This window comes from Pseudophryne corroboree, chromosome 9 (assembly GCF_028390025.1).
Source record: "Pseudophryne corroboree isolate aPseCor3 chromosome 9, aPseCor3.hap2, whole genome shotgun sequence".
In the NCBI taxonomy this organism is placed as follows: domain Eukaryota; kingdom Metazoa; phylum Chordata; class Amphibia; order Anura; family Myobatrachidae; genus Pseudophryne; species Pseudophryne corroboree.
In genome coordinates, this window is record NC_086452.1 from 20,116,964 (window position 1) to 20,141,480 (window position 24,517).

Below are 24,517 nucleotides of genomic sequence, written 5' to 3' on the forward strand. Positions count from 1 at the left end.
GTCAGCTTCTTGTGAGCTTCCTGCTCTGGAGTATTCCTGTCCGGTATCCTGAGATCCTGTCAACCTCTTATCCAGTGGTCCTGCGTCCTGGTGTCCGGAAGCCTGTTATTGGTATTCTTCCAGCTTTCCAGTCCTGTGAGCCAGTGCCTGCAGCCTCGGGGTTCCCGTCCACCTGCGTGTATCTACACCAGTGTTGTGAGTAGCGGCTTTGCCGCGTCTTACGGCCTTGGCTGTATTATTCTCTTTATTTTGACTCTGGTGTTTTCTGCGGAGGTCTCCGCTCTGGCTGTCCTCGCCGGTATACGACTGTGTCATGTAGGCGTGTCGACAGCATTGCCTTTTGTTGCCTTTTGTCTTGGCGGCCGCACCGCACATACTTTTTGTTAGAGTTTTGTAGCAGCTCGGGTTCTGTTTAGTTAGAGGTTCCCCTTGTTCTCGCCCTGTCTCAGTTTTCGCCTTGTCTCCAACTAAGATCGGGGGGCATCGGAGTTGAGCAGACATAATCCGCCCTTCAAACGTGGCTGCCGTGGGCCCAAGCAAACATAGTCTCGCAGGCGTAGACTGACCACGCGGGTGGGACAGCGGAGTTGGGGTTTCTGTAGGGGTTGCTGCTGAACTCCGTTCCTACTGCAGCATTACATTCCTGTACTCGGAGCTTGTCCACCCTGTTCCCTGAGTACCGAGTACAATGAATGTAACACATTGATCATGATTGCGTCCTCTTGGGGCTGCAAAATATATTGATGATAGGTTCAGGCATTAGAGGATGTGCTGCCCGAGGATATATTTTCAATGCCAGACATTCCCTGTCTCACAATGCTACCGCCACCTGTTCTGTACACCAGGAGGCGTCCCTTGAGGCGAGTATGTCGGCTGCCAAGGCGTCAAATACTTCTGTCCTGGCTCGCCGTATTCTGTGGTTGAGGTCATGGAAGGTGGAACTGGACTCCAAAAGTCCTTGGAGGTATTCCCCTTTACTGGAGACATCCTCTTTGGGGAAGACCTAATTAAAAATTGTGTCTGGCTCGACAGCTACTATTTTTTTGCTTTTCTCTCAAATGCTAATCCTTCTGCACACAGGGCAAAAGGTACCACCTTTACCTGCTTTCGGCATCATGGGAAAGCGAATGTCATGTCTCGTGCTCCCAAAAACCACTAAGCCCACGGCCTAATAATCCTGGGCAGTCTGTCAGCCTGCTTCTAAACATGACATGCCTGCGGCATGACGGGAAAGGCCTCCCCCTGGGGGTCCCCAGGGTGGGAGGCAGACTTCTGCAATTCACCCATGTCTGGTTAATGACCAATTCAGACGCATGGGTACGATAAGTTGTCTCTCACGGGTACGCAGTCTCTTTCAAGAAGCTTCCCCATCACCAGTTTTACACAACGGTTACCCCTTCGGATCCGTTAGAGATGCAAGCTCTAACAGTTGTGAGTTCCCTCCTGGATACAGGAGTGGTGGTGCCGGTACCTCTATCCCAAAGAGGCAGAGGATACTATTCGACCCTGTTTCTAGTACCGAAACCCAATGAGTCTTTCCGGCTTACACTCAACTTCAAATCACTGAAAAGTTGTGAGAGTATCCAAGTTCCGTCTGGAAACACTCAACTTCAAATCACTGAAAAGTTGTGAGAGTATCCAAGTTCCGTCTGGAAACACTGCGCTCAATTGTACTGGCCATGGAACCCGGAGATTATATGGTATCCCTGTTTATACAAGTTGCTTACCTGCATATACCTATTGCAATATCGCATCAGCACTATTTGCAGTTTGCTATTGGCAGCCTTCACTATCAGTTCCAGGCTCTGCCGTTTGGACTTGCCACGGCTCCTCAGATCTTCACCGAGATTATGGCCGTGATGACGGCTCATCTCCGTCGTCCGGGAGTAAGTATCCTGCCCACACACCTTGACAAAGCTGACACAGCGAAACGCGTTGGTTTTAAGAAACCTACCACTACAGATCTCACATTTATCCTGGAATACGCCTAGAAGTCCACCAACGATCTCAAATGGGGAATCCGCTGCCGTCCGAAAAAGGAGTACAGGACCAAGCTTTTAATAGGACTACATTTGTCCGGAATCAAGCATTTAAAGGTCTGTTCACCTTACTCCATAAGGACTAAAAACATCTGACAAGTGTCAATTGCATCCCCTGGACTGTGGCATTTCTTCCATGGACTCTAAACAGGAGATCATGTTCGGCTTCTACGTGTGGTAATACACTACACAAATTGCTGTGCTGAGTTTGCCCTATCTGTTTTAAATTTATATTTTAAACTTATTATTTTTAAATTACATAAGTACTTATGATTTGTTGCAACAATTTTTCTTATAATAAAATGTGAATTTTCTATATCCAGTTTATAGTGCTGTATATTCTCCTTTTCACAAAGGATCCTGCCGTATCTGGACGACTTGCTGATCCTGGCAAACTCCCACGAAGTCCTACTCAGTCATCTATGACTAACGGTAAACTTCCTACAAGCTGGTCCCTGCTTGGAGCATGGTGCTCCTCGGGGCACTGCTGGACACACAGCCAAAGACTGTTCTTGTCTTCGGAGAAAGTCCTGAAACTTCAGGACAGGATCAGATACTTAATCTCTCGCCCAAGAGTGTTGCTACACTCGGCGATGCAAGTACTAGTCCTCATGGTGTCGGCTTTTGACATGGTGGAGTACGCTCAATTTCTGCTGCGGGGTACACTGGGCTCCACAGGGGATAACATTGGGGTGTAGAGTAGGATCTTGATCCGAGGCACCAACAGGTTCAAAGCTTTGACTGTTCCCAGAATGCTTAGCGCCGCCTCCGTGCACAGGAGCTCAGTTTTGTAGTTGCTCCAGCAGCCCTGAGAGAAGCTTTTAAAGTATATTGAAGACTTCAAGGGCTGCAGCAGAGACACTGACTGTGTTAGATGTCAGTCAGACATCTCCTGCTGCAGCTCCATCACCTTCCCCAGTGGCGCTGTACATTCCCGCGCCTTGGTTGCCGGGTACCTACAGCGGATGCTCCGGTTTTCTTCCAAGTAAGTCACACACACGACCGCTGTTCTCCCGGATCGCGTGGCCGCACTCAGGGAGGAGGTAAGGGGTCCCCTCGACGGGACCCGCTGTAAATCGCGATTCCGCGCGGCCGGCCGCGCGCGCTGGCGTGGACACTGTGGTAGTACAGGTACCCCACTAGACCACCAGGGCATGGGCACAGGTCAGTTTTCTCTCATAAAACCGTTTTATTAAGCCCCCAGAACCCGGTGGTGAAGTCCAGCAGGGGGATAAGGCTTTGACCTGTAGCCAAATACAAAATGATAAAAAACAGGCGCTATCTAAAGTATTAAAACTTTAAAAGGTGAAGCAGATTCACTCCAATCCCTGAGGCTGTCTCCAGATTAGTACACAGGTGTTGCCACGCAGTTGAAAAGACACATCAAAATTCAACCTCGCGTTCCCATAAAGGTATCTTTTAAAACCCTGCTTCCTGTCCATAACGTATGGGGGTTTTAAAAGATACATTTGAATTCAGCCTTGAATGCACTGAAAGGTAAGAGTCATTCCCTGTGATCATTATCTGTGATAGGATTGATCTCATTCATACCATGTATTTTCAACCGCGTGGCAACACCTGTGTACTAATCTGGAGAAAGCCTCAGGGATTGGAGTGAATCTGCTTCACCTTTTATAGTTTTAATACTTTAGATAGCGCCTGTTTTTTTATCATTTTGTACTTGGATCCATGTGTTTAGGAATTTTGGAGGGTAAATTCCAACCGATTTAAAACGGCGGCTTAACCTGCAGTGCAGGACTACACAAGTATTTTTTCTGTGCATTTGACCTGTAGCCCCAGGACGCCATTTAGAGTAAATGTTCCCGCCCTGGAGCTGCATCTCTCTCTCTCCCTCACTCGCGCTCAGCGTTTGGGCGCCATTATAGCAAGCAGAGCAGATCCTGGGACTGTTTGGACAAATCCTCCTATGTAAAGCCACCTGCCTGTCAGCGCTGTGCATTTTACAGGACACTTAAGTATTCTACATGTCTGCTGACAGTGGTAGTTAAGAAAAAGTGCATTTAGTCCGGGTTATTTAGTACAAGTACGCTGTGATATACATCCAGTCTTTACTGTGCATTGTTATATCTATTAAGTGTATAGCTATATATAGTACTACTCTGTATTGCTAGTCCAGTGCAGTTTTTTTTGCATGTCATAATTTCTGCATTGTACAAACTGTGACTGTGTGTGTGCATATAGCTGCTGTTTGACCTCCATTTCGTGTATCTCACTCAGATTGCTATCCCTATATTCTATGACCTGAGGGGGCTAAGTGTGTCAGGTTTATCATAATGTAGGCAGTTCACAGGATATACTCAGTCTGTATTTTTCTCTGATTTTTAGTCACCATATACCTCTTGAATTCCCTGTTTGTGCTGATACACTGCACAGGGGGTTCTTGTCAGGTATTGTGCTGCTAATATTGGCCCTCATTCCGAGTTGTTCGCTCGCTGCTAATTTTAGCAGAATTGCTAATAGGCTAAAATCCGACAGTTCTGCGCATGCATCTCAGGGCGCACACGCTAAGCAAATTTACACAAAACTATGCTATTTTACTCACAGACGAACAAAGCTTTTCAATCGCTCTGCTGATTGACAGAAAGTGGGAGTTTCTGGGCGGAAACTGGCCGTTTTCAGGGAGTGTGCTAAAAAACGCAGGTGTGCCAGGTAAAAACGCAGGAGTGTCTGGAGAAACAGAGGAGTGGCTGTTCGGACGCTGGGCGTGTTTGTGACGTCAAACCAGGAGCTAAACGGACTGAGGTGATCGCAATCTAGGAGTAGGTCTGGAGCTACTCAGAAACTGCAAGGAAATTGCTTTCGTTAGCAATTCTGCTAATGGCCCTCATTCCGAGTTGTTCGCTCGCAAGCTGCTTTTAGCAGCTTTACACACGCTAAGCCGCCGCCTACTGGGAGTGAATCTTAGCTTCTTAAAATTGCGAACGAAAGATTCTCAAAATTGCGACCACACACCTCTTAGCAGTTTCTGAGTAGCTCCAGACTTGCTCGGCATCTGCGATCAGTTCAGTGCTTGTCGTTCCTGGTTTGACGTCACAAACACACCCAGCGTTCGCCCAGACACTCCTCCGTTTCTTCAGCCACTCCCGTGTTTTTCCCAGAAACGGTAGCGTTTTTTCGCACACACCCATAAAACGGCCAGTTTCTGCCCAGAAACACCCACTTCCTGTCAATCACATTACGATCACCAGAACGAAGAAAAAAACGTGAGTAAAATTCCTAACTGCATAGCAAATTTACTTGGCGCAGTCGCACTGCGGACATTGCGCATTCGCGACTAATCGCTCTGTTGTGAAAAAAAATAACGAGCGAACAACTCGGAATGACCCCCAATATTAGCAGAATTGCTAATCTTTCGTTAGCAATTGCTAATCTTTCGTTAGCAATTCTGCTATGCTAAAATACACTCCCAGAGGGCGGCGGCTTTGTGTTTGCATTTCTGCTAAAAGTAGCTAGCGAGCGAACAAAATCGGAATAAGGGCCAATGTACTGTGTTGCCTTGCATTGAGCTTTTGATTATGTCAGCTACAAAGGGCAACGGAGCTGGGGCTGATCCCACATTGCGTGGTGTTGACGCTGCAGACACGTTTGAGGATAACATAGCAGCTGAGGGTTCAGGTTCTGGGGGTTCCTTACCCCCCAGTGGGACTGTAGCAACGGGGGTGCAAAATGACCCACCTTGGGCTACCGTCTCCACGCTACTGAATACGCTGGTAACTAGACTAACGCCCCCTATGGGACCACCTGTGCCGGTACAACCGCTTATGGTCCCCGCGGTTAACCCGCCGTGGGCAGATCAACTGTCCTCTAAGCTGGCAATTACTTCCTCACAATCCACCAACGTCCCAGACACCTCGTCTGATGAGGATGGCGTTTATATGGACCCCACAGATTCTGATCCTGATGCTTCTGATGGGGAAGTTGTTTCGCAGGTGGATGTTCCTGACTTGTTAAAGGCTATCCTGCTCATTCTTCAGGTTGATGATGAACCGGAGCCCGACGCTGCCCCTAAGAAACCGGACCGGTTTAAACGTCATAAGGTGGTTAAACAAGTTTTACCTCACTGTGAACATTTAGCTGACATACGTCAGGAGTCCTGGGAAAATCCAGGGAAGAAGTTCACGCCTCACAAGAAGATGCCTGCTCGCTACCCCCTCGCTGCAGAGCTTAGGAAAAATTGGGAAACACCCCCGCCAGTGGATTCGCAAGTGGTGTGGCTGGTAGTATCCTCAGCTCTGCCTGTAACTACCGTCACGGCCTTGAGAGAGCCGACGGACAAGCGTGTGGAGGGTTGTTTTGAAGGCAATCTACACCCTAAACGGTGCGGTGCATATGCCCACTATTGCAGCGACATGGACTGCTGAAGCTGTGGAAGCGTGGGCTCAGGAGCTGGAGGCGGAGTTGCCTTCCAATGCTTCTGATCATGCTAGACAATGCCTGTTGTATATTGTTACAGCGTCTCATTACATTAAAGAGGCTGCTTCTGATGCCGGTATTCTGGCGGCCAAGGCTTCTACTACATCCATTTGGGCTCGCCAAATTCTCTGGTTACGGTCCTGGTCTGTGGACATGGACTCTAAGAAAACCATGGCGGTACTCCCCTTCAAAGGAGACATTCTTTTCGGAGAAGACCTCGACAAGATAGTGGCTGACTTAGCGTCTGCTAAAACAGCATGTCTTCCTAGTACTGCTCCTTCGGTGCCGAAGGCTAAGAGTACTTCCTTTCGCTCCTTTCATCCTTCAGGGTAAGCAAAAGGTCAGGCATACCCAAAACAGGTTCGCACTTCCAAACCCGATAAGCCCAAACCCAAACGGACCTGTGCTGCCCGTCAGCCTGCTTGTAAAACTGACCAGCCTGCCGCATGACTGGGCGGGCCTCCCTCTGGGGGATCCCAGAGTGGGGGACCGACTTCTAGGGTTTACCCAGAAAAGGTCGAAGACCACTTCCGATGCCTGGGTACGGGAAGATGTCACTCGAGGTTACGCCGTATCCTTCAAAAATTGTTCCCCTCATCGATTTTGCCTGACAAACGTCCCTTCGGATCAGGTGAAGACAAAAACTCTTCATTCGGTGGTACAGTCCCTCCTGGACACAGGAGTGGTAGTACAGGTGCCTCTGGCTCAGAGAGGCAAGGGGTACTATTCACCGCTGTTCCTAGTCCCGAAACCGAATGGGTCTTCCTGGCCCATTCTCAACCTCAAGTCCTTGAACAATTTTGTGAAGGTCTCCAAGTTTCGTATGGAAACTCTTCGCTCTATTGTTCTGGCCTTGGAGCCTGGGGACTATATGGTCTCACTGGACATACAGGATGCTTACCTGCATATTCCCATTGCAGTGTCGCATCAGCAGTACCTGAGGTTTGCGGTTGGCAACCTCCATTACCAATTTCGGGCGTTACCTTTTGGTTTGACCACAGCTCCGCAAGTCTTCACCAAGGTCATGGCGGTAATGACGGCTGTACTCCGCCGTCAAGGGGTCAGGATCCTACTGTACTTGGACGACTTGTTGATCCTGGCAAATTCCCCAGAGATTCTCATACGCCATCTGGATCTGACTATCCAGTTTCTGCAAGCCCACAGGTGGCTCATCAACTGGAAGAAATCCTCCCTGGTCCCTGCTCAGAGCATGGTGCACCTGGGGGCGTTGTTGGACACTCACAACCAGCGGTTGTTCTTGTCTCAGGAGAAAGTCCTGAAGCTTCAGGACAGGATTCGATGCTTCCTATCTCGTCCGCAGGTGTCGATACATTCGGCTATGCAGGTGCTAGGTCTCATGGTGTCGGCTTTCGACATGGTGGAGTATGCTCAATTCCATTCCCGCCCTCTCCAGATTCTTGCCAAGTGGGACGGCCTGCCTCACCGGATCAGGTCTCAAATGATCTCATTGTCTCCGGAGGTCCGTCTGTCGCTGAGCTGGTGGCTTCAGGACCAACTGGGTCCTTCTGACGACGGACGCCAGCCTGAGGGGTTGGGGCGCGGTGGACCAAGGAGTCTATCCTCCCGATAAACATTCTTGAGTAGCGGGCAGTGTTCAACTCTTTGAACTTGGCCCAGCATCTAATACAGAACAGACCTGTTCAAGTACAGTTGGACAACGCCACCACAGTGGCGTACATCAATCATCAAGGCGGCACTCGATGCCGCATGGCAATGAGGGAAGTATCACATATTCTTCAGTGGGCGGAACTCCCATCTGCCAGCCATATCGGCAGTGTTCATTCCGGGGGTCCTAAACTGGAAAGCGGGCTTTCTCAGTCGTCGGGACCTATACACCGGAGAGTGGAGCCTCCATCCAGAAGTGTTTCAACTCCTCGTGGACAAGTGGGGCCTTCCAGATGTGGACCTGATGACATCTCAACACAATCACAAGGTTCCGGTCTTCGGAGCAAGGACAAGGGATCCTCAAGCAGAGTTCGTGGATGCATTGACAATTCCATGGAACTTTCGGCTGCCATACGTGTTCCCTCCGGTGTCACTCCTGCCCAGTGTAATAAGGAAGTTCAAGCAAGAAGGAGGAACCCTACTTCTGATCGCTCCAGCATGGTCTAGACGGCATTGGTTCTCAGACCTTCAGGGTCTCTCGATAGAGCGTCCCCTTCTACTTCCTCAGCGCCCAGATCTCCTCGTTCAGGGCCCCTGTGTATATCAGGATTTAGCCCGATTGGCTTTGACGGCGTGGCTCTTGAAGCTTCCGTGTTGAGGGCCGAAGGATTTTCTGAGGAGGTCAATCAAACCATGTTGAAGGCCCGGAAACTGGCTTCTGCTCGGATTTATCATAGTGTGTGGAATTCTTACTTTGCTTGGTGCGCATCTAACAATCATGACGCTTACAAGTTGAGTACGGCCAAACTTTTGGCCTTTCTACAACAAGGCCTGGACTTGGGCCTCCATCAGGGTTCAGATTTCTGCCTTGTCTGTATGGTTTCAGAGAAAAATTGCGACCCAAAGAACAGTCTTTGGATGTGGTACGGGCTCTCCGTATCTACGTGAAGAGAACTGCCTCCATCAGGAAGTCGGATTCTCTCTTTGTTCTGTTTGGCTTTCACAAACGTGGCTGGCCTGCTCACAAGGAGACCCTGGCCAGATGGATTAGAATGGTGATTGCATATTCTTATGTACAGGCTGGCCTTCCAGCTCCTGCTACCATCAAGGCCCATTCTACTCGGTCGGTTGGACCTTCTTGGGCGGCTCGCCGTGGTGCGACCCTTGAACAATTGTGCAAGGCGGCTACGTGGTCCTCAGTGAACACGTTCATTAGGTTCTATGCCTCTGATACTTCCGCCTCCCAGGATGCTTCCTTTGGACGCGGTTCTTGTGCCCGCTACAGTGCTTCCCCTCCCATAAGGAACTGCTTTAGGACATCCCCAGTGTCATTCCCTGTGGAGCCCAGTGTACCCCGCAGCAGAAAACGAGATTTATGGTAAGAACTTACCGTTGTTAAATCTCTTTCTGCGAGGTACACTGGGCTCCACAGGGCGCCCACCCTGACGCACTTAGCTTCTTTGGGTTGGTATGGCATTAGCCGCAGACACTTTCTCCTGTCGTGAGAGTGTGATGTATGTGGTTACTAACAGTTATCATCTCTTTTGTCTGCTACTGCATTGGACTGGTTAACAAAAAACTGAGCTCCTGTGCACGGAGGCGGGGTTATAGAGGAGGCGATTATATATACCTTTTTACCCTTATTGAGACTGCCTTATTTTGATTTTGGGTATACTATTAAATGTGTATTTTATTGATCATCTTATTTGTGACCTTTCTAGCACTGTATGGCCTATAGTTTTGTATTACTATCCAACAGGCCTATGTGTTGGCAGCCGTACCTGTTCCTAAGTCTCTAAAGGCCCACAAGATCGGTGGGCTCTTCCTGTTTAAAAGAAATTGAAGAAAACTCTCTGGAGCTGCAGAGATGGGCATCCTCTCCTGAGGGCACTTTTTTCTAAACTGCCTGTGGGAGGGGGCATAGAGGAGGAGCCAACACACCCAGTGAAGAAATTTAAAGTGCAGCGGCTCCTTTGGACCCGTCTATACCCCATCGTACTAGATTCCCCAATATCCCTTATGGACTACGATAAAATAATTTACCGGTAGGTAATTAAAATCCTATTTTCTAAAATACATATCCTATAAATATACATTTCACACTGATTGCACTTATACATATGTGTCTTTACTGTGTTGGGCTGCGATTCCTTGCCTCTTTGTTGTGGTGTGAAGGAGGGGAATACAAGGACGCTGTTGAAGGAAGCCAAACGCTCACCTTCTGCTGGAACTAGTTAACATTGGGCCTGTAGTAACCATCTGCAACAAAACATCTATAAATGTTTTTGGGGTACCACAGAAGGATGATGTTCGAGGTGGTAGGAGCCTGGTAGTAGCATTTTCAAGGTGACAGTTTAGACACCTGGGTGGTAGTTGGAGGCACTTTTCCTGATGGTGAGAGGGAATCCCTATACCCTAGGATTGGTGCAGTTACTTAAGGAAGAGTAACTTATGTCTAAAAAAAACTGATCACCTACAGTTGCAGAGTGAGGTCATCTGGTTACACCACTTCTTACCCACAGCCCATGAACAGCAAAGAGTATTTGTGGTTTCAGCAATACCATGCCCCTTCCATACAAGCCATGGACATAATCTGCTGGAGATACTAAAGCCCACTCTACTCAAGCAGTGGCAATTTCTTGGGCAAAGATGGCTTAGACCTCGGTGACAGAACTTTGCCTGGCAGCAGGATGGACATCTATTCATACCTTCTCTAGCCAATATCACTTAAATCCTCTGACTTTGAGTGATGTAGAAACGTTCTCCACACAGTGTTGGCTTGTTTCCTGTGGCCCTCCCTATAACATACTCACTGGTAGCCCAGGCTTTACACGCATGTGGTTTAGATGTTATACTTTTTAGAAACGGTTTGGGACAATACACCTGGACACGTGAAGAGGAAGAACTCCATCATATACCATCAGAGGGCGTGTTTCTATTACACCTGACACTCCCTTACTTAGAAGGGGGCTAACCCTTTGTAGGGGCTGCCATGGGGTATTTAGAAGAAGAGGAATGAATGTAATTACAGCTGGCTGTTTTCTGTTAGATGCTTGGTACCTTTTGCAATGCGGCATCTATTTCCTTTTGTTCAAACTGCATTCTCTGGAGTTTTTGTTCCTCGATTCTTCTCAGTTCCTCCTCTTCCCGGGCTTTTGCCATCTGTTCAAATCGAGCCTTCATGTTGACCTTATGTGAGAATGGCGCATGGCTCTTCATTGCTGGTCTCACGTCAACCTCCTCATCCTGAAAAATTGTACATGGTTAGTACATTAGGTCAATTCTAAGCAAAGCTGGCAATCATACAATTACATGTGTGTCCTCATACTGCTTTGCCGCAGTCACACTAAAGACCGCCACTTGGCACGCCAGGTCGCGTGAGAATATTCTAGCATTGGGCATCTTATTTTCCCGAAAATGTCTTATTCGCAACACAGTGTGACTAGGACGCACGAGGAGACTGTGCTGATTAATGTGACACTTGTATATCCGTGTGCGACTGAGTCTCTGAATCTACACACAAAGTGCTACAATGTAGCAGCCGCAGCTTTTTTTCAACACAAGTTCTGTTCTGCTTAGTATACAGACTGAGTCACACACAATATACAGGTGTCCTATATCATATCAATCAGTGCAGTCTCCTTGTGCGACTAGTTTATGTAATATTCAAATAATATGCCCCTAATTCTTTCATTATGTCATTGACTGTTTACGCACAGTGAATGACTGCTATTTTGTTAGCGGAGGTAGACAAGCGTAGGACAATCCTGACTTGATGAGTGAGTCGACCTACAGGACTATTGCTCAAAACTTACTGTCTGACTTAGATGATATTTACCATCTGGCAGTAGGATCGTAACTTTTCAGTCTTCACTGCAGCCTATTAGCATGGTTGGGAAATGTCACCTGTTTTTAGCTGCCTTCACCTATGTTGATGCTGCTGCCTACAGATTTTGAACTTAAGATGGCAAACGAGATAATACAGTACCAAATAAACTAATAGACGTCAATTCTATCATTTAACAATACCTATACAAAATATTAGTGGTGGGTGGATTTAGGGGATATCAGTCTTCGCTGTGTGTTCTGTTACTGTAAGTAGTCAGGCCAGCAAAATTTTGTTCATTTATTGATCTCCTCTAACGTAACTAATTACTTTTTTTTTTTGTACAGTTTGTGCTGGAGTTTGAATCTGCTGCGCTAATCAGCCATTGTTTCAGCCACTTCATGCGCGTCATCTGACCTCGTGAAAATGTTCAGCTTCCCTCTCCTTCAGTTCCTCGTCCGTGGCCTTTCTCCGTAACCTCTCCTCATCAACCTTCTTCTGTATTTCTTCTTCAGACAGTTTTCCAATCTTCTCAAATTTACTTTTCAAGTTTTTGGCTTGAATTGAGCCAGTCCTTTTCAGTTTGATAAGTTCTTCATACTCTCTGCTTAAAACCTCATAGCTTTCATTTATTTCCTCCTGTTTACAAGGAAGAAATGTTATGTTAACATGGAATGAAGTCTGCGGAATTGGGTAATAGACATACACACCCAACCAACCAACCGTTTTATTTATTGGTGTATGTATATATGGAGTATGATGTAAGGGAATGCTGTGTCCAGATGAATCAATTTTAATATCTGGCTAAATAATCTTTAGTAAATCACTGCCAAATATGTGATTGATCATTGAGGATAATAGTACCCACCTCTGTCCGCTCACTCACACTGAATTTTACCTGTTGCGGGTCAAGCTTACCACAGCCAGTATAAGTCAGAACCTCCCACAACCCCTAACAAATTGACACCTGCAAACCACAATGCCGAAAGGCCCGTGCATCAAGAGAAATTAGAGGAAGAGGTAAAGGAAGAGGAGGAGGGTGGGAGATGAGGGAGAGAGAAGGAGATTGGAGATGGAGAAGAGAAGGAGATGGGAAGAAGAGGCAGGAGAGAGGGAAATTGGAAGAAGTGGAGGAGAGGGGGATGAGAAGAAGAGGCAGGAAGGAGATGGAAAGAAGAGGAGGAGAGGGAGATGAGAAGAAGAGCGGGAGTTGGGAAGAAGAAGAGGAGGAGAGGGAGATGGGAAGAAGAGAGGGAGACGGGAAGACAAGGGCAGAGCGGTAGAAATGCAATACTGGGAACAATAGGTAGTAACCAGGCAAGTGACTGGTCCAAAATAGCAATAATAATACCAATAAAGTGTGTGTATTTTAAACCATATATGCTGAAGACAGTCATGCACACTAGGTGGTGGAGGCAACCTCAGTGACCCTGTCAGTATTGCAAAGTTCTCTCCTTTGTCACTCTAGCGTTTTGGTGAAATAACAAGGTAAATAAATGAAGCAAGTGAGGATCCCGGTTACCTGAGTTTTTCTAACACCACTTATCACTGATAGAAAATCTTTTATCACTGAATTTATGTAGAAAGTTTTACCACTTCACCAGTCGGTCCTGTATGTATCTTAATAACTTTATCTTTGTTTTATTTACTCTAATCCCAACTTCCATCACTAATAAAATCACGCCTGGCTGTTTAACTCCACGGACAATGACATGAGCAGGAGGAAAGTAGACTGTTGGATATTTAAGTGGTCCAGATACTTGACTTAGACTTTTGACTGATTAATATTTTTCTGATAAAAAAAAAACAAATTATGAAAAAAAGTTGATCTATACTTCTTACATGTCAGTCCCACCCTAGCCATAGCTGCTCTTTAAGGTCTCCCAGAAAGTCCGGGAGATGAATGGATTACAGGGAGAGCAGGTGCAAATCACATTGGTGGTCATTCCGAGTTGATCGCTTGCTGCCGTTTTTCGCAGCGCAGCGATCAAGTGAAAAAACGGCAAAAATGCGCATTGTACGCAGGGCGCATGCGCGAAGTACTTTCACACAAAACTTTGTAGATTTACACAAGCTCGAACAACGTTTTTTCATCGCTCGAGTGATCGTAGTGTGATTGACAGGAAGTGGGTGTTTTTGGGCGGAAACTGTCCGTTTACAGGGAGTGTGCTAAAAAACGCAGGCGTGCCAGGTAAAAACACAGGAGTGGCTGGAGAAACGGGGGAGTGGCTGGCCGAACGCAGGGCGTGTTTGTGACGTCAAACCAGGAACTAAACGGACTGAGGTGATCGCACTCTAGGAGTAGGTCTGGAGCTACTCAGAAACTGCAAGAATTATTTAGTAGCAGTTCTACTAATCTTTCGTTCGCTATTCTGCTAAGCTAAGATACACTCCCAGAGGGCGGCGGCCTAGCGTTTGCAATGCTGCTAAAAGCAGCTAGCGAGCGATCAACTCGGAATGACCTCCATTGTCACATTTCTAAAATGAATTTGTAGATACATTTACCTGGATGTTGCAAGATTCATATTGGACCAACTGATCTTTTAAATATTAAATCTCATTAAGTGTGTCTGGTGAGTACGGGATGTCCTCCCGTGTATGAGAACATATTGGTTAGTAAATGTTGTACCTCGCCCATTTCCTGTCGTAATTGTGCAAACTCCTGCTTTTCAAGTTCCAGCTTCTGCTTCCTTTCTTCCTCTTTTAATCTTTTCTCTTCGTCCATTTTCTGCTTGAGAAGCTCCTCAAAATTCATTTCCAATTTGCCTGGGGCTAGAGACTCTTGAGAAGTGGGTTTGCTAAGTGGCAGGCCTTCTTCATCTGGTTCCTGATAGGAGGGGCAACTGAGTTTTATTTTGGCTGTCGTTTGTACACAAAAGCAATCATATATACCATCCAACACATTGTAAGCATTTATTTCTGGATTTCAAAAACTAGCAAAAAAAAACCCAAAACATTTTCAAGTACATATTTTAGTGGGAAAACTTTTTGCTGCTTTGCTAAGTTGAAATGATGCTGAAACAAGAAACAAAGTATTTATTGGTTGATTTTATAACATACATGCTTAATCTCCTGGAAGTTGCAGAAGACTCAAAAATTTTCAGGTAGTCCCCTGCAGCCCCCAGAAGAGTGGACACATCTCCTGCATTCCGCCTGCTTCCTAGTGAAGCGGGCAGTATGGGTCACAGCCCGCCCCAACCTCCAAAAGTGGCTACCAGTGTCTCCTCTCCAGGATTCTCCCGGAGAGGAGACATATACAGTATAGTAGGCAAGTATACTTTATAAAACAAAAATACATTAGCCTTTCACTACTTGCCTGGCATGGTCTCATTAGATGCGACCAGTCAGACAGCACACTAGGCAGCTGCCGGAAGATAATCTAGCAGCCGCCTAGCACAGAGGGGCCTCCCAACCCCTCTGCATTTTTGTTCCTTCCCCCAGTGCCTGCCGTGTAGTGTGGGCTAGACTGGCTATCTGGCACTTCTGGCAAATGCCAGAAGGACTAATGGCCTGCAGGGCTAACCGAGCAGCACAGCCTCCCGGCTCTCTGTTCAGCTGCCCGTCTGCGGCTGGCTTACAGATAGATGGGGCATGCTGCAAGGCCAGGCCCCCTGACTCGTGGCACGCCCCTGTGAGCAGTGGCCATGCCGCCTTGTCCGTACCTGTTGATCAGGAAGCCTGGCGGCACCCCCGCCCGGCAGCTGCATAGAGGAGCAGCTTCTGGGAAAATGTAAAGCCGCAATGTTTTTTTCTCTGACGTCCTAGTGGATGCTGGGACTCCGTCAGGACCATGGGGAATAGCGGCTCCGCAGGAGACAGGGCACAAAATTTAAAAGTTTGACCACTAGGTGGTGTGTACTGGCTCCTCCCCCTATGACCCTCCTCCAAGCCTCAGTTAGGTTTTTGTGCCCGTCCGAGCAGGGTGCAATCTAGGTGGCTCTCCTAAAGAGCTGCTTAGAAAAAGTTTGTTAGGTTTTTTATTTTCAGTGAGTCCTGCTGGCAACAGGCTCACTGCAACGAGGGACTTAGGGGAGAAGAAGTGAACTCACCTGCGTGCAGGATGGATTTGTTTCTTAGGCTACTGGACACTAGCTCCAGAGGGACGATCACAGGTACAGCCTGGATGGGTCACCGGAGCCGCGCCGCCGACCCCCTTGCAGATGCCGAATAGAGAAGAGGTCCAGAAACCGGCGGCAGAAGACGTCTCAGTCTTCATGAGGTAGCGCACAGCACTGCAGCTGTGCGCCATTGCTCTCCGCACACTTCACACCAGCGGTCACTGAGGGTGCAGGGCGCTGGGGGGGGCGCCCTGGGCAGCAATGTAATATACCTATTCTGGCTAAAATATATCACATATAGCCCCTGGGGCTATATGGATGTATTTAACCCCTGCCAGGTTCCAAAAAAACCGGGAGAAGAAGCCCCTCTCCTCAGCACACAGCGCCATTTTCCTGCCCAGCTCCGCTGCGAGGAAGGCTCCCAGGACTCTCCCCTGCACTGCACTACAGAAACAGGGTAAAAACAGAGAGGGGGGGCACTTATTGGCGATATTTATAATATTTGAGCTGCTATAAAGGGAACACACTTATTAAGGTTGTCCCTATATATATTTATAGCGCTTGGGTGTGTGCTGGCAAACTCTCCCTCTGTCTCCCCAAAGGGCTAGTGGGGTCCTGTCTTCTATCAGAGCATTCCCTGTGTGTCTGCTGTGTGTCGGTACGTGTGTGTCGACATGTATGAGGACGATGTTGGCGTGGAGGCGGAGCAATTGCCTGTAATGGTGATGTCACCCCCTAGGGAGTCGACACCAGAATGGATGGCTTTGTTTATGGAATTACGGGATAGTGTCAGCACGCTACAAAAGTCGGTTGACGACATGAGACAGCCGGCAAACCAGTTAGTACCTGTCCAGGCGTCTCAGACACCATCAGGGGCTGTAAAACGCCCTTTACCTCAGTCGGTCGACACAGACCCAGACACTGACACTGAATCCAGTGTCGACGGTGAAGAAACAAACGTATTTTCCAGTAGGGCCACACGTTATATGATCACGGCAATGAAGGAGGCTTTGCATATCTCTGATACTGCAAGTACCACAAAAAGGGGTATTATGTGGGGTGTGAAAAAACTACCGATAGTTTTTCCTGAATCAGAGGAACTGAATGAAGTGTGTGATGAAGCGTGGGTTACCCCAGATAGAAAACTGCTAATTTCAAAGAAATTATTGGCATTATACCCTTTCCCGCCAGAGGTTAGGGCGCGCTGGGAAACACCTCCTAGGGTGGATAAGGCGCTCACACGCTTATCAAAGCAAGTGGCGTTACCGTCTCCTGATACGGCCGCCCTCAAGGATCCAGCTGATAGGAGGCTGGAGAATACATTAAAAAGTATATACACACATACGGGTGTTATACTGAGACCAGCAATCGCCTCAGCCTGGATGTGCAGTGCTGGCGTGGCTTGGTCGGAGTCACTGTCTGAAAATATTGATACCCTGGATAGGGACAGTATTTTACTGACTATAGAGCAGTTAAAGGATGCATTTCTTTATATGCGAGATGCACAGAGAGATATTTGCACTCTGGCATCAAGAGTAAGTGCGATGTCCATATCTGCCAGAAGAAGTTTATGGACGCGCCAGTGGTCAGGTGATGCGGATTCCAAACGACATATGGAAGTATTGCCGTATAAGGGGGAGGAATTATTTGGGGTCGGTCTATCGGATCTGGTGGCCACGGCAACGGCCGGAAAATCCACCTTTTTACCCCAGGTCACCTCCCAGCAGAAAAAGCCGCAGGCTTTTCAGCCGCAGTCCTTTCGTTCCTATAAGAACAAACAGGGGCGGTGGGGGGTCGCCTCAAACATTTCAGCGCACAGTGGGCTCACTCGCAGGTGGACCCCTGGATCCTGCAGGTAGTATCTCAGGGTTAATACAACAAATAAGACAGCGCTGACTGAGATGATTTTGTATAATTAATTTGTGTTATTATTTAATATTTAAAACTACAGTAAAAACACATAAAATAAATGAATGTATCACTGCACTGATGGGCTCATAGTCACCATTCATAGGATGTTGTTCACTTGCTGCTTGGTTTAATGTCCCTGAAGGGTCCGCACATTCGAATGTCCCTTATCCTGGGGTTGTAGCACAGTCCCCGTGCCGAAAGATTTGTACAAAACAACGCTGGAGGAATAGCTGTCCCAGTAGTGTGGCAATACAACGGGGAAGTCCTCACTAGTATTGCGTGGTGGTCTTGGTATTCGGTCTTTATTAGTGGATAGGGTGCAAATAGCGCTATTTTGCGGAGTCCTTAGGGGTCCAAGCGGCGGTAGATATCCGGTGAAGGTGACACAGGCTCACACCTAACGCGTTTCACAGCTACCTTTGATAAAACAGCAGGTAGCTGTGAAACGCGTCAGGTGTGAGCCTGTGTCACCTTCACCGGATATCTACCGCCGCTTGGACCCCTAAGGACTCCGCAAAATAGCGCTATTTGCACCCTATCCACTAATAAAGACCGAATACCAAGACCACCACGCAATACTAGTGAGGACTTCCCCGTTGTATTGCCACACTACTGGGACAGCTATTCCTCCAGCGTTGTTTTGTACAAATCTTTCGGCACGGGGACTGTGCTACAACCCCAGGATAAGGGACATTCGAATGTGCGGACCCTTCAGGGACATTAAACCAAGCAGCAAGTGAACAACATCCTATGAATGGTGACTATGAGCCCATCAGTGCAGTGATACATTCATTTATTTTATGTGTTTTTACTGTAGTTTTAAATATTAAATAATAACACAAATTAATTATACAAAATCATCTCAGTCAGCGCTGTCTTATTTGTTGTATTAATTCTGTTATATGATGTTATAGGTGTGACTAGCCTATTCAGACAGCTGCTAATCACATATAAATTGGAGCCACAGCTTGAGCGCCCCTTCCAATTAATTGGTTATTTTCTTTCTGCTTAGTATCTCAGGGTTACAGGTTGGAATTCGAGAAGTCCCCTCCTCGCCGTTTCCTAAAGTCTGCTTTGCCAACGTCTCCCTCCGACAGGGCGACGGTATTGGAGGCCATTCACAAGCTGTATTCTCAGCAGGTGATAGTCAAGGTACCCCTCCTGCAACAGGGACAGGGGTATTACTCCACGCTATTTGTGGTACCGAAGCCGGACGGCTCGGTAAGACCGATTCTAAATCTAAAATCTCTGAACCTGTACATACAAAAATTCAAGTTCAAGATGGAGTCACTCAGAGCAGTGATAGCGAATCTGGAAGAAGGGGATTTTATGGTGTCCTTGGACATCAAGGATGCTTACCTTCATGTTCCAATTTGTCCTTCACACCAAGGGTACCTCAGGTTCGTGGTCCAAAACTGTCATTATCAGTTTCAGACGCTGCCGTTTGGATTGTCCACGGCACCCCGGGTCTTTACCAAGGTAATGGCCGAAATGATGATCCTTCTTCGAAGAGAAGGCGTCTTAATTATCCCTTACTTGGACGATCTCCTGATAAGGGCAAGATCCAGAGAACAGCTGGAGGTCGGAGTAGCACTAACCCAAGTAGTGCTCCAACAACACGGGTGGATTCTGAATTTTCCAAAATCCCAACTGATCCCGACGACACGTCTGTTGTTCCTAGGGATGATTCTGGACACTGTTCAGAAAAAGGTATTTCTTCCGGAGGAGAAAGCCAGGGAGTTATCCGATCTAGTCAGGAACCTCCTAAAACCAGGAAAAGTATCTGTGCATCAATGCACAAGAGTCCTGGGAAAAATGGTAGCTTCTTACGAAGCGATTCCATTCGGCAGATTCCATGCACGAACTTTTCAGTGGGATCTGCTGGACAAATGGTCCGGATCGCATCTGCAGATGCATCAGCGGATAAAATTGTCCACAAGGACAAGAGTGTCTCTGCTATGGTGGTTGCAGAGTGCTCATCTGTTAGAGGGCCGCAGATTCGGCATACAGAACTGGGTCCTAGTGACCACGGATGCCAGCCTGCGAGGCTGGGGAGCGGTCACACAGGGAAGAAACTTCCAGGGCGTGTGGTCAAGCCTGGAGACGTCTCTTCACATAAATATACTGGAGCTAAGAGCAATCTACAATGCTCTAAGCCTGGCAAAACCTCTGCTTCAGGGTCAGCCGGTGTTGATTCAGTCGGACAACATCACGGCAGTCGCCCACGTAAACAGACAGGGCGGCACAAGAAGCAGGAGGGCAATGGCAGAAGCTGCAAGGATTCTCCGCTGGGCAGAAAATCATGTGTTAGCACTGTCAGCTGTGTTCATCCCGGGAGTGGACAACTGGGAAGCAGACTTCCTCAGCAGACACGATCTGCACCCGGGAGAGTGGGGACTTCATCCAGAAGTCTTCCACATGATTGTGGTCCATTGGGAAAGACCAATGGTGGACATGATGGCGTCCCGCCTCAACAATAAACTGGACAGGTATTGCGCCAGGTCAAGAGACCCTCAGGCAATAGCTGTAGACGCTCTGGTAACACCATGGGTGTACCAGTCAGTGTATGTGTTTCCTCCTCTGCCTCTCATACCAAAAGTACTGAGAATTATACGGCAAAGGGGAGTAAGAACGATACTCGTGGCTCCGGATTGGCCAAGAAGAACTTGGTACCCGGAACTTCAGGAGATGCTCACGGACCGTGGCCTCTACCTCTAAGACGGGACCTGCTTCAGCAGGGACCGTGTCTATTCCAAGACTTACCGCGGCTGCGTTTGACGGCATGGCGGTTGAACGCCGAATCCTAAGGGAAAAAGGCATTCCGGAAGAGGTCATCCCTACCCTGGTAAAAGCCAGGAAGGAGGTGACTGCACAACATTATCACCGCATTTGGAGAAAATATGTTGCGTGGTGTGAGGCCAGGAAGGCCCCGACGGAGGAATTTCAACTGGGTCGATTCCTACATTTCCTGCAAACAGGATTGTCTATGGGCCTCAAATTAGGGTCCATTAAGGTTCAAATTTCGGCCCTGTCGATTTTCTTCCAGAAAGAATTGGCTTCAGTTCCTGAAGTCCAGACTTTTGTAAAAGGAGTACTACATATACAGCCCCCGGTTGTGCCCCCAGTGGCACCGTGGGATCTTAATGTAGTTTTGGATTTTCTCAAATCCCATTGGTTTGAGCCACTCAAATCGGTGGATTTGAAATATCTTACATGGAAAGTAACCATGCTACTGGCCCTGGCTTCAGCCAGGAGAGTGTCAGAATTGGCGGCTTTATCGTATAAAAGCCCATATCTGATTTTCCATTCGGACAGGTCAGAACTGCGGACGCGTCCTCACTTTCTGCCTAAGGTGGTTTCAGCGTTTCACCTGAACCAGCCTATTGTGGTGCCTGCGGCTACTAGCGATTTGGAGGATTCCAAGTTGCTGGACGTTGTCAGAGCATTGAAAATATATATTTCAAGGACGGCTGGAGTCAGAAAATCTGACTCGCTGTTTATACTGTATGCACCCAACAAGCTGGGTGCTCCTGCTTCTAAGCAGACGATTGCTCGTTGGATTTGTAGCACAATTCAACTTGCACATTCTGTGGCAGGCCTGCCACAGCCTAAATCTGTCAAGGCCCATTCCACAAGGAAGGTGGGCTCATCTTGGGCGGCTGCCCGAGGGGTCTCGGCATTACAACTCTGCCGAGCAGCTACGTGGTCAGGGGAGAACACGTTTGTAAAATTCTACAAATTTGATACCCTGGCTAAGGAGGACCTGGAGTTCTCTCATTCGGTGCTGCAGAGTCATCCGCACTCTCCCGCCCGTTTGGGAGCTTTGGTATAATCCCCATGGTCCTGACGGAGTCCCAGCATCCACTAGGACGTCAGAGAAAATAAGATTTTACTTACCGATAAATCTATTTCTCGGAGTCCGTAGTGGATGCTGGGCGCCCATCCCAAGTGCGGATTGTCTGCAATACTTGTACATAGTTATTGTTACAAAAAAATCGGGTTGTTATTGTTGTGAGCCGTCTGTTCAGAGGCTCCTACGTTTGTCATACTGTTAACTGGGTTCAGATCACAAGTTGTACGGTGTGATTGGTGTGGCTGGTATGAGTCTTACCCGGGATTCAAAATCCTTCCTTATTGTGTACGCTCGTCCGGGCACAGTATCCTAACTGAGGCTTGGAGGAGGGTCATAGGGGGAGGAGCCAGTACACACCACCTAGTGGTCAAACTTTTAAATTTTGTGCCCTGTCTCCTGCGGAGCCGCTATTCCCCATGGTCCTGACGGAGTCCCAGCATCCACTACGGACTACGAGAAATAGATTTATCGGTAAGTAAAATCTTATTTATTTTTTTTAACTAAAATAGTGTTGGATATGTTTGAAATAAATATTCTTAACCGAATGTAATCATAATCAAAACCTGACAATTTCAGAGCAGTTTTTGGAAATAAAATATTAGCCAGTTATGTGGTTAATTCAACTTCTTTCTGTTCCAAAAAAAATAAACGACTTAATTGTCCATTTTGGGAAGATTTTATTCTTTTTGTTAGAAAAAGTAAGCAGACTATGTAATATTTGTTTGTAAAGTCTTCAGGGGGCAAAAAATATAGGATTTTAATTACCTACCGGTAAATCCTTTTCTCGTAGTCCGTAGAGGATACTGGGGTCCATTTAGTAGTACCATAGGGTATAGATAGGTCCACTAGGAGCCATGGGCACTTTAAGAATTTGATAGTGTGGGCTTGCTCCTCCCTCTATGCCCCTCCTACCAGACTCAGTCTAGGAAACTGCCCAAGGAGACGGACATACTTTGAGGGAAGGATATAAAAGGATAGTGGTGAGATTTCTAACCAGCACACACAAACAAAAGGAAAGCCAAGCTAACCAAACTTGAAAACAGGAACAGCAATGGCTGAACCAACAATACTTAACCAAGTAACAGTGCAGGTAGAATGAAGCACCGGGCGGGCGCCCAGTATCCTCTACGGACTACGAGAAGAGGATTTACCGGTAGATAATTAAAATCCTATTTTCTCTTATGTCCTAGAGGATACTGGTGTCCATTTAGTACCATGGGGAAGTACCAAAGCTCCCAAACCGGGTGGGAGAGTGCTGAGGTTCCTGCAGAACTGATTCACCAAACTGAAGGTCCTCACAAAGTATCGAACTTGTAGAACTTAGCAAACGTGTTCGAACCAAACCAAGTAGCTCGGCAGAGCTGTAAAGCCGAGACACCACGGGCAGCAGCCCAAGAAGAACCCGCCGACGTAGTAGAGTGAGCCTGAACAGATTTTGGAACTGGCAATCCTGCCGTGGAATAAGCATGCTGGATAGTGATCCTGATCCAGCGTGCAATGGACTGCTTAGAAGCAGGACACCCAATCTTATTGGGATCATAAAGAACAAACAGCGCGTCCGATTTTCCGTGACAAGCTGTTCTCTTTACATACACCATCAAAGCCCTCACAACATCCAAAATCTGAAGCAGCAGAGGTGTTGGTAACCACCGGAACCACAATAGGTTGGTTGATGTGAAACGCAGACCCCACTTTAGGAAGAAATTACTGACGAGTTCTGATTTCAGCTCTGTCTTCATGGACAATTAAATAGGGGCTCTTGTGAGACAACGCCCCCAGCTCTGACACACGCCTTGCTGAAGCCAAGGCCAGCAGTGTGACAGTCTTCCATGTAAGATATTTTAGGTCTATCTCCGGTAATGGTTCAAACCAGTCCGACTGGAGGAACTGCAGTACCAAATTGAGATCCCAAGGTGCCGTGGGAGGCACAAAGGGAGGTTGGATGTGTAGAACACCTTTCAAGAACGTCTGGACCTCAGGGAGAGAAGCCAACTGTTTCTGAAAGAAAATGGATAAGGCCAAAATCTGGACTTTTATGGAGCCCAGACGGATGCCCACATCCACACCTACCTGCAGAAAAAGCAGGAAACGTCCCAGATGAAATTTCACCGCAGAAAAATTTCTCTAGTATCCATAAGGGATATTGGGGAACAGATTAGTATGATGGGGTATAGACTGGTCCAAAGGAGCCAGTGCACTTTAAATTACTTCAACTGGGTGTGGTGGCTCCCCCCTCTATGCCTCCTCCTACAGCTCAGTTTAGAAAAAAGTGCCATCAGGAGAGGATGCACACTTTGCAAGCTCCAGAGTTTTTCTTCAATTTCTTTTTAAAAGTTTTATTTCTTACGGTATGCTGTTTGGGCAACAGCATAACTGCACCATCGGAGTTGGGGGGGGGGGGGGGGCGTTCACCGGCCTCTTGAGGTGCAGAGCCGCTTCCCCGCTGCAGGACCACCGTCCTGAGGGGCTGTTTGTTCAGCGGGGTATGGCGCCTTGGCTGCCACAGCATGCTGCACACCCCTAATGCTGCCTGAAGGTGATCATCGGTGGTGAGTACCAACCGGGGGCCCCGCCAGGGGGGGGGGGGGGGTTTCCCGGTTTTACTGTGCTGCTGAAAGCGCGGGGCTGGCGTACGGGTCCCTCCTGGGGGGTACCCGCTATATCCCCTGTGTGAGACTGCTTAAATAATATAGTAAACCAAGCATTTATGTGAGGTTGTACATATTGGGAGATATGGCCAGTATAAATATACAGAAGTAGCTCCGGCACC

The 24,517-nt window shown here is 47.7% G+C and overlaps 2 protein-coding genes across 10 annotated transcripts in view; one reads left to right on the forward strand and one right to left on the reverse strand.

The window, feature by feature from the left end:
* FUBP1 (far upstream element binding protein 1) overlaps positions 1-24,517 on the forward strand; it is a 153,593-nt gene that overhangs the window by 62,390 nt on the left and 66,686 nt on the right. The gene's annotated exons all lie outside the window — the stretch shown is intronic.
* The window catches only part of NEXN (nexilin F-actin binding protein), a 165,970-nt gene that overhangs the window by 28,416 nt on the left and 113,037 nt on the right, over positions 1-24,517 (reverse strand). For all 9 annotated transcript variants that reach the window (XM_063939019.1, XM_063939014.1, XM_063939015.1 and 6 more), the window contains 3 exons: positions 14,555-14,752; positions 12,343-12,564; positions 11,160-11,345 (listed from right to left, as the gene is read on the reverse strand). In XM_063939019.1, coding sequence (XP_063795089.1) covers positions 11,160-11,345; positions 12,343-12,564; positions 14,555-14,752 — 606 coding nt within the window. The remainder of the gene's footprint in view (positions 1-11,159; positions 11,346-12,342; positions 12,565-14,554; positions 14,753-24,517) is intronic.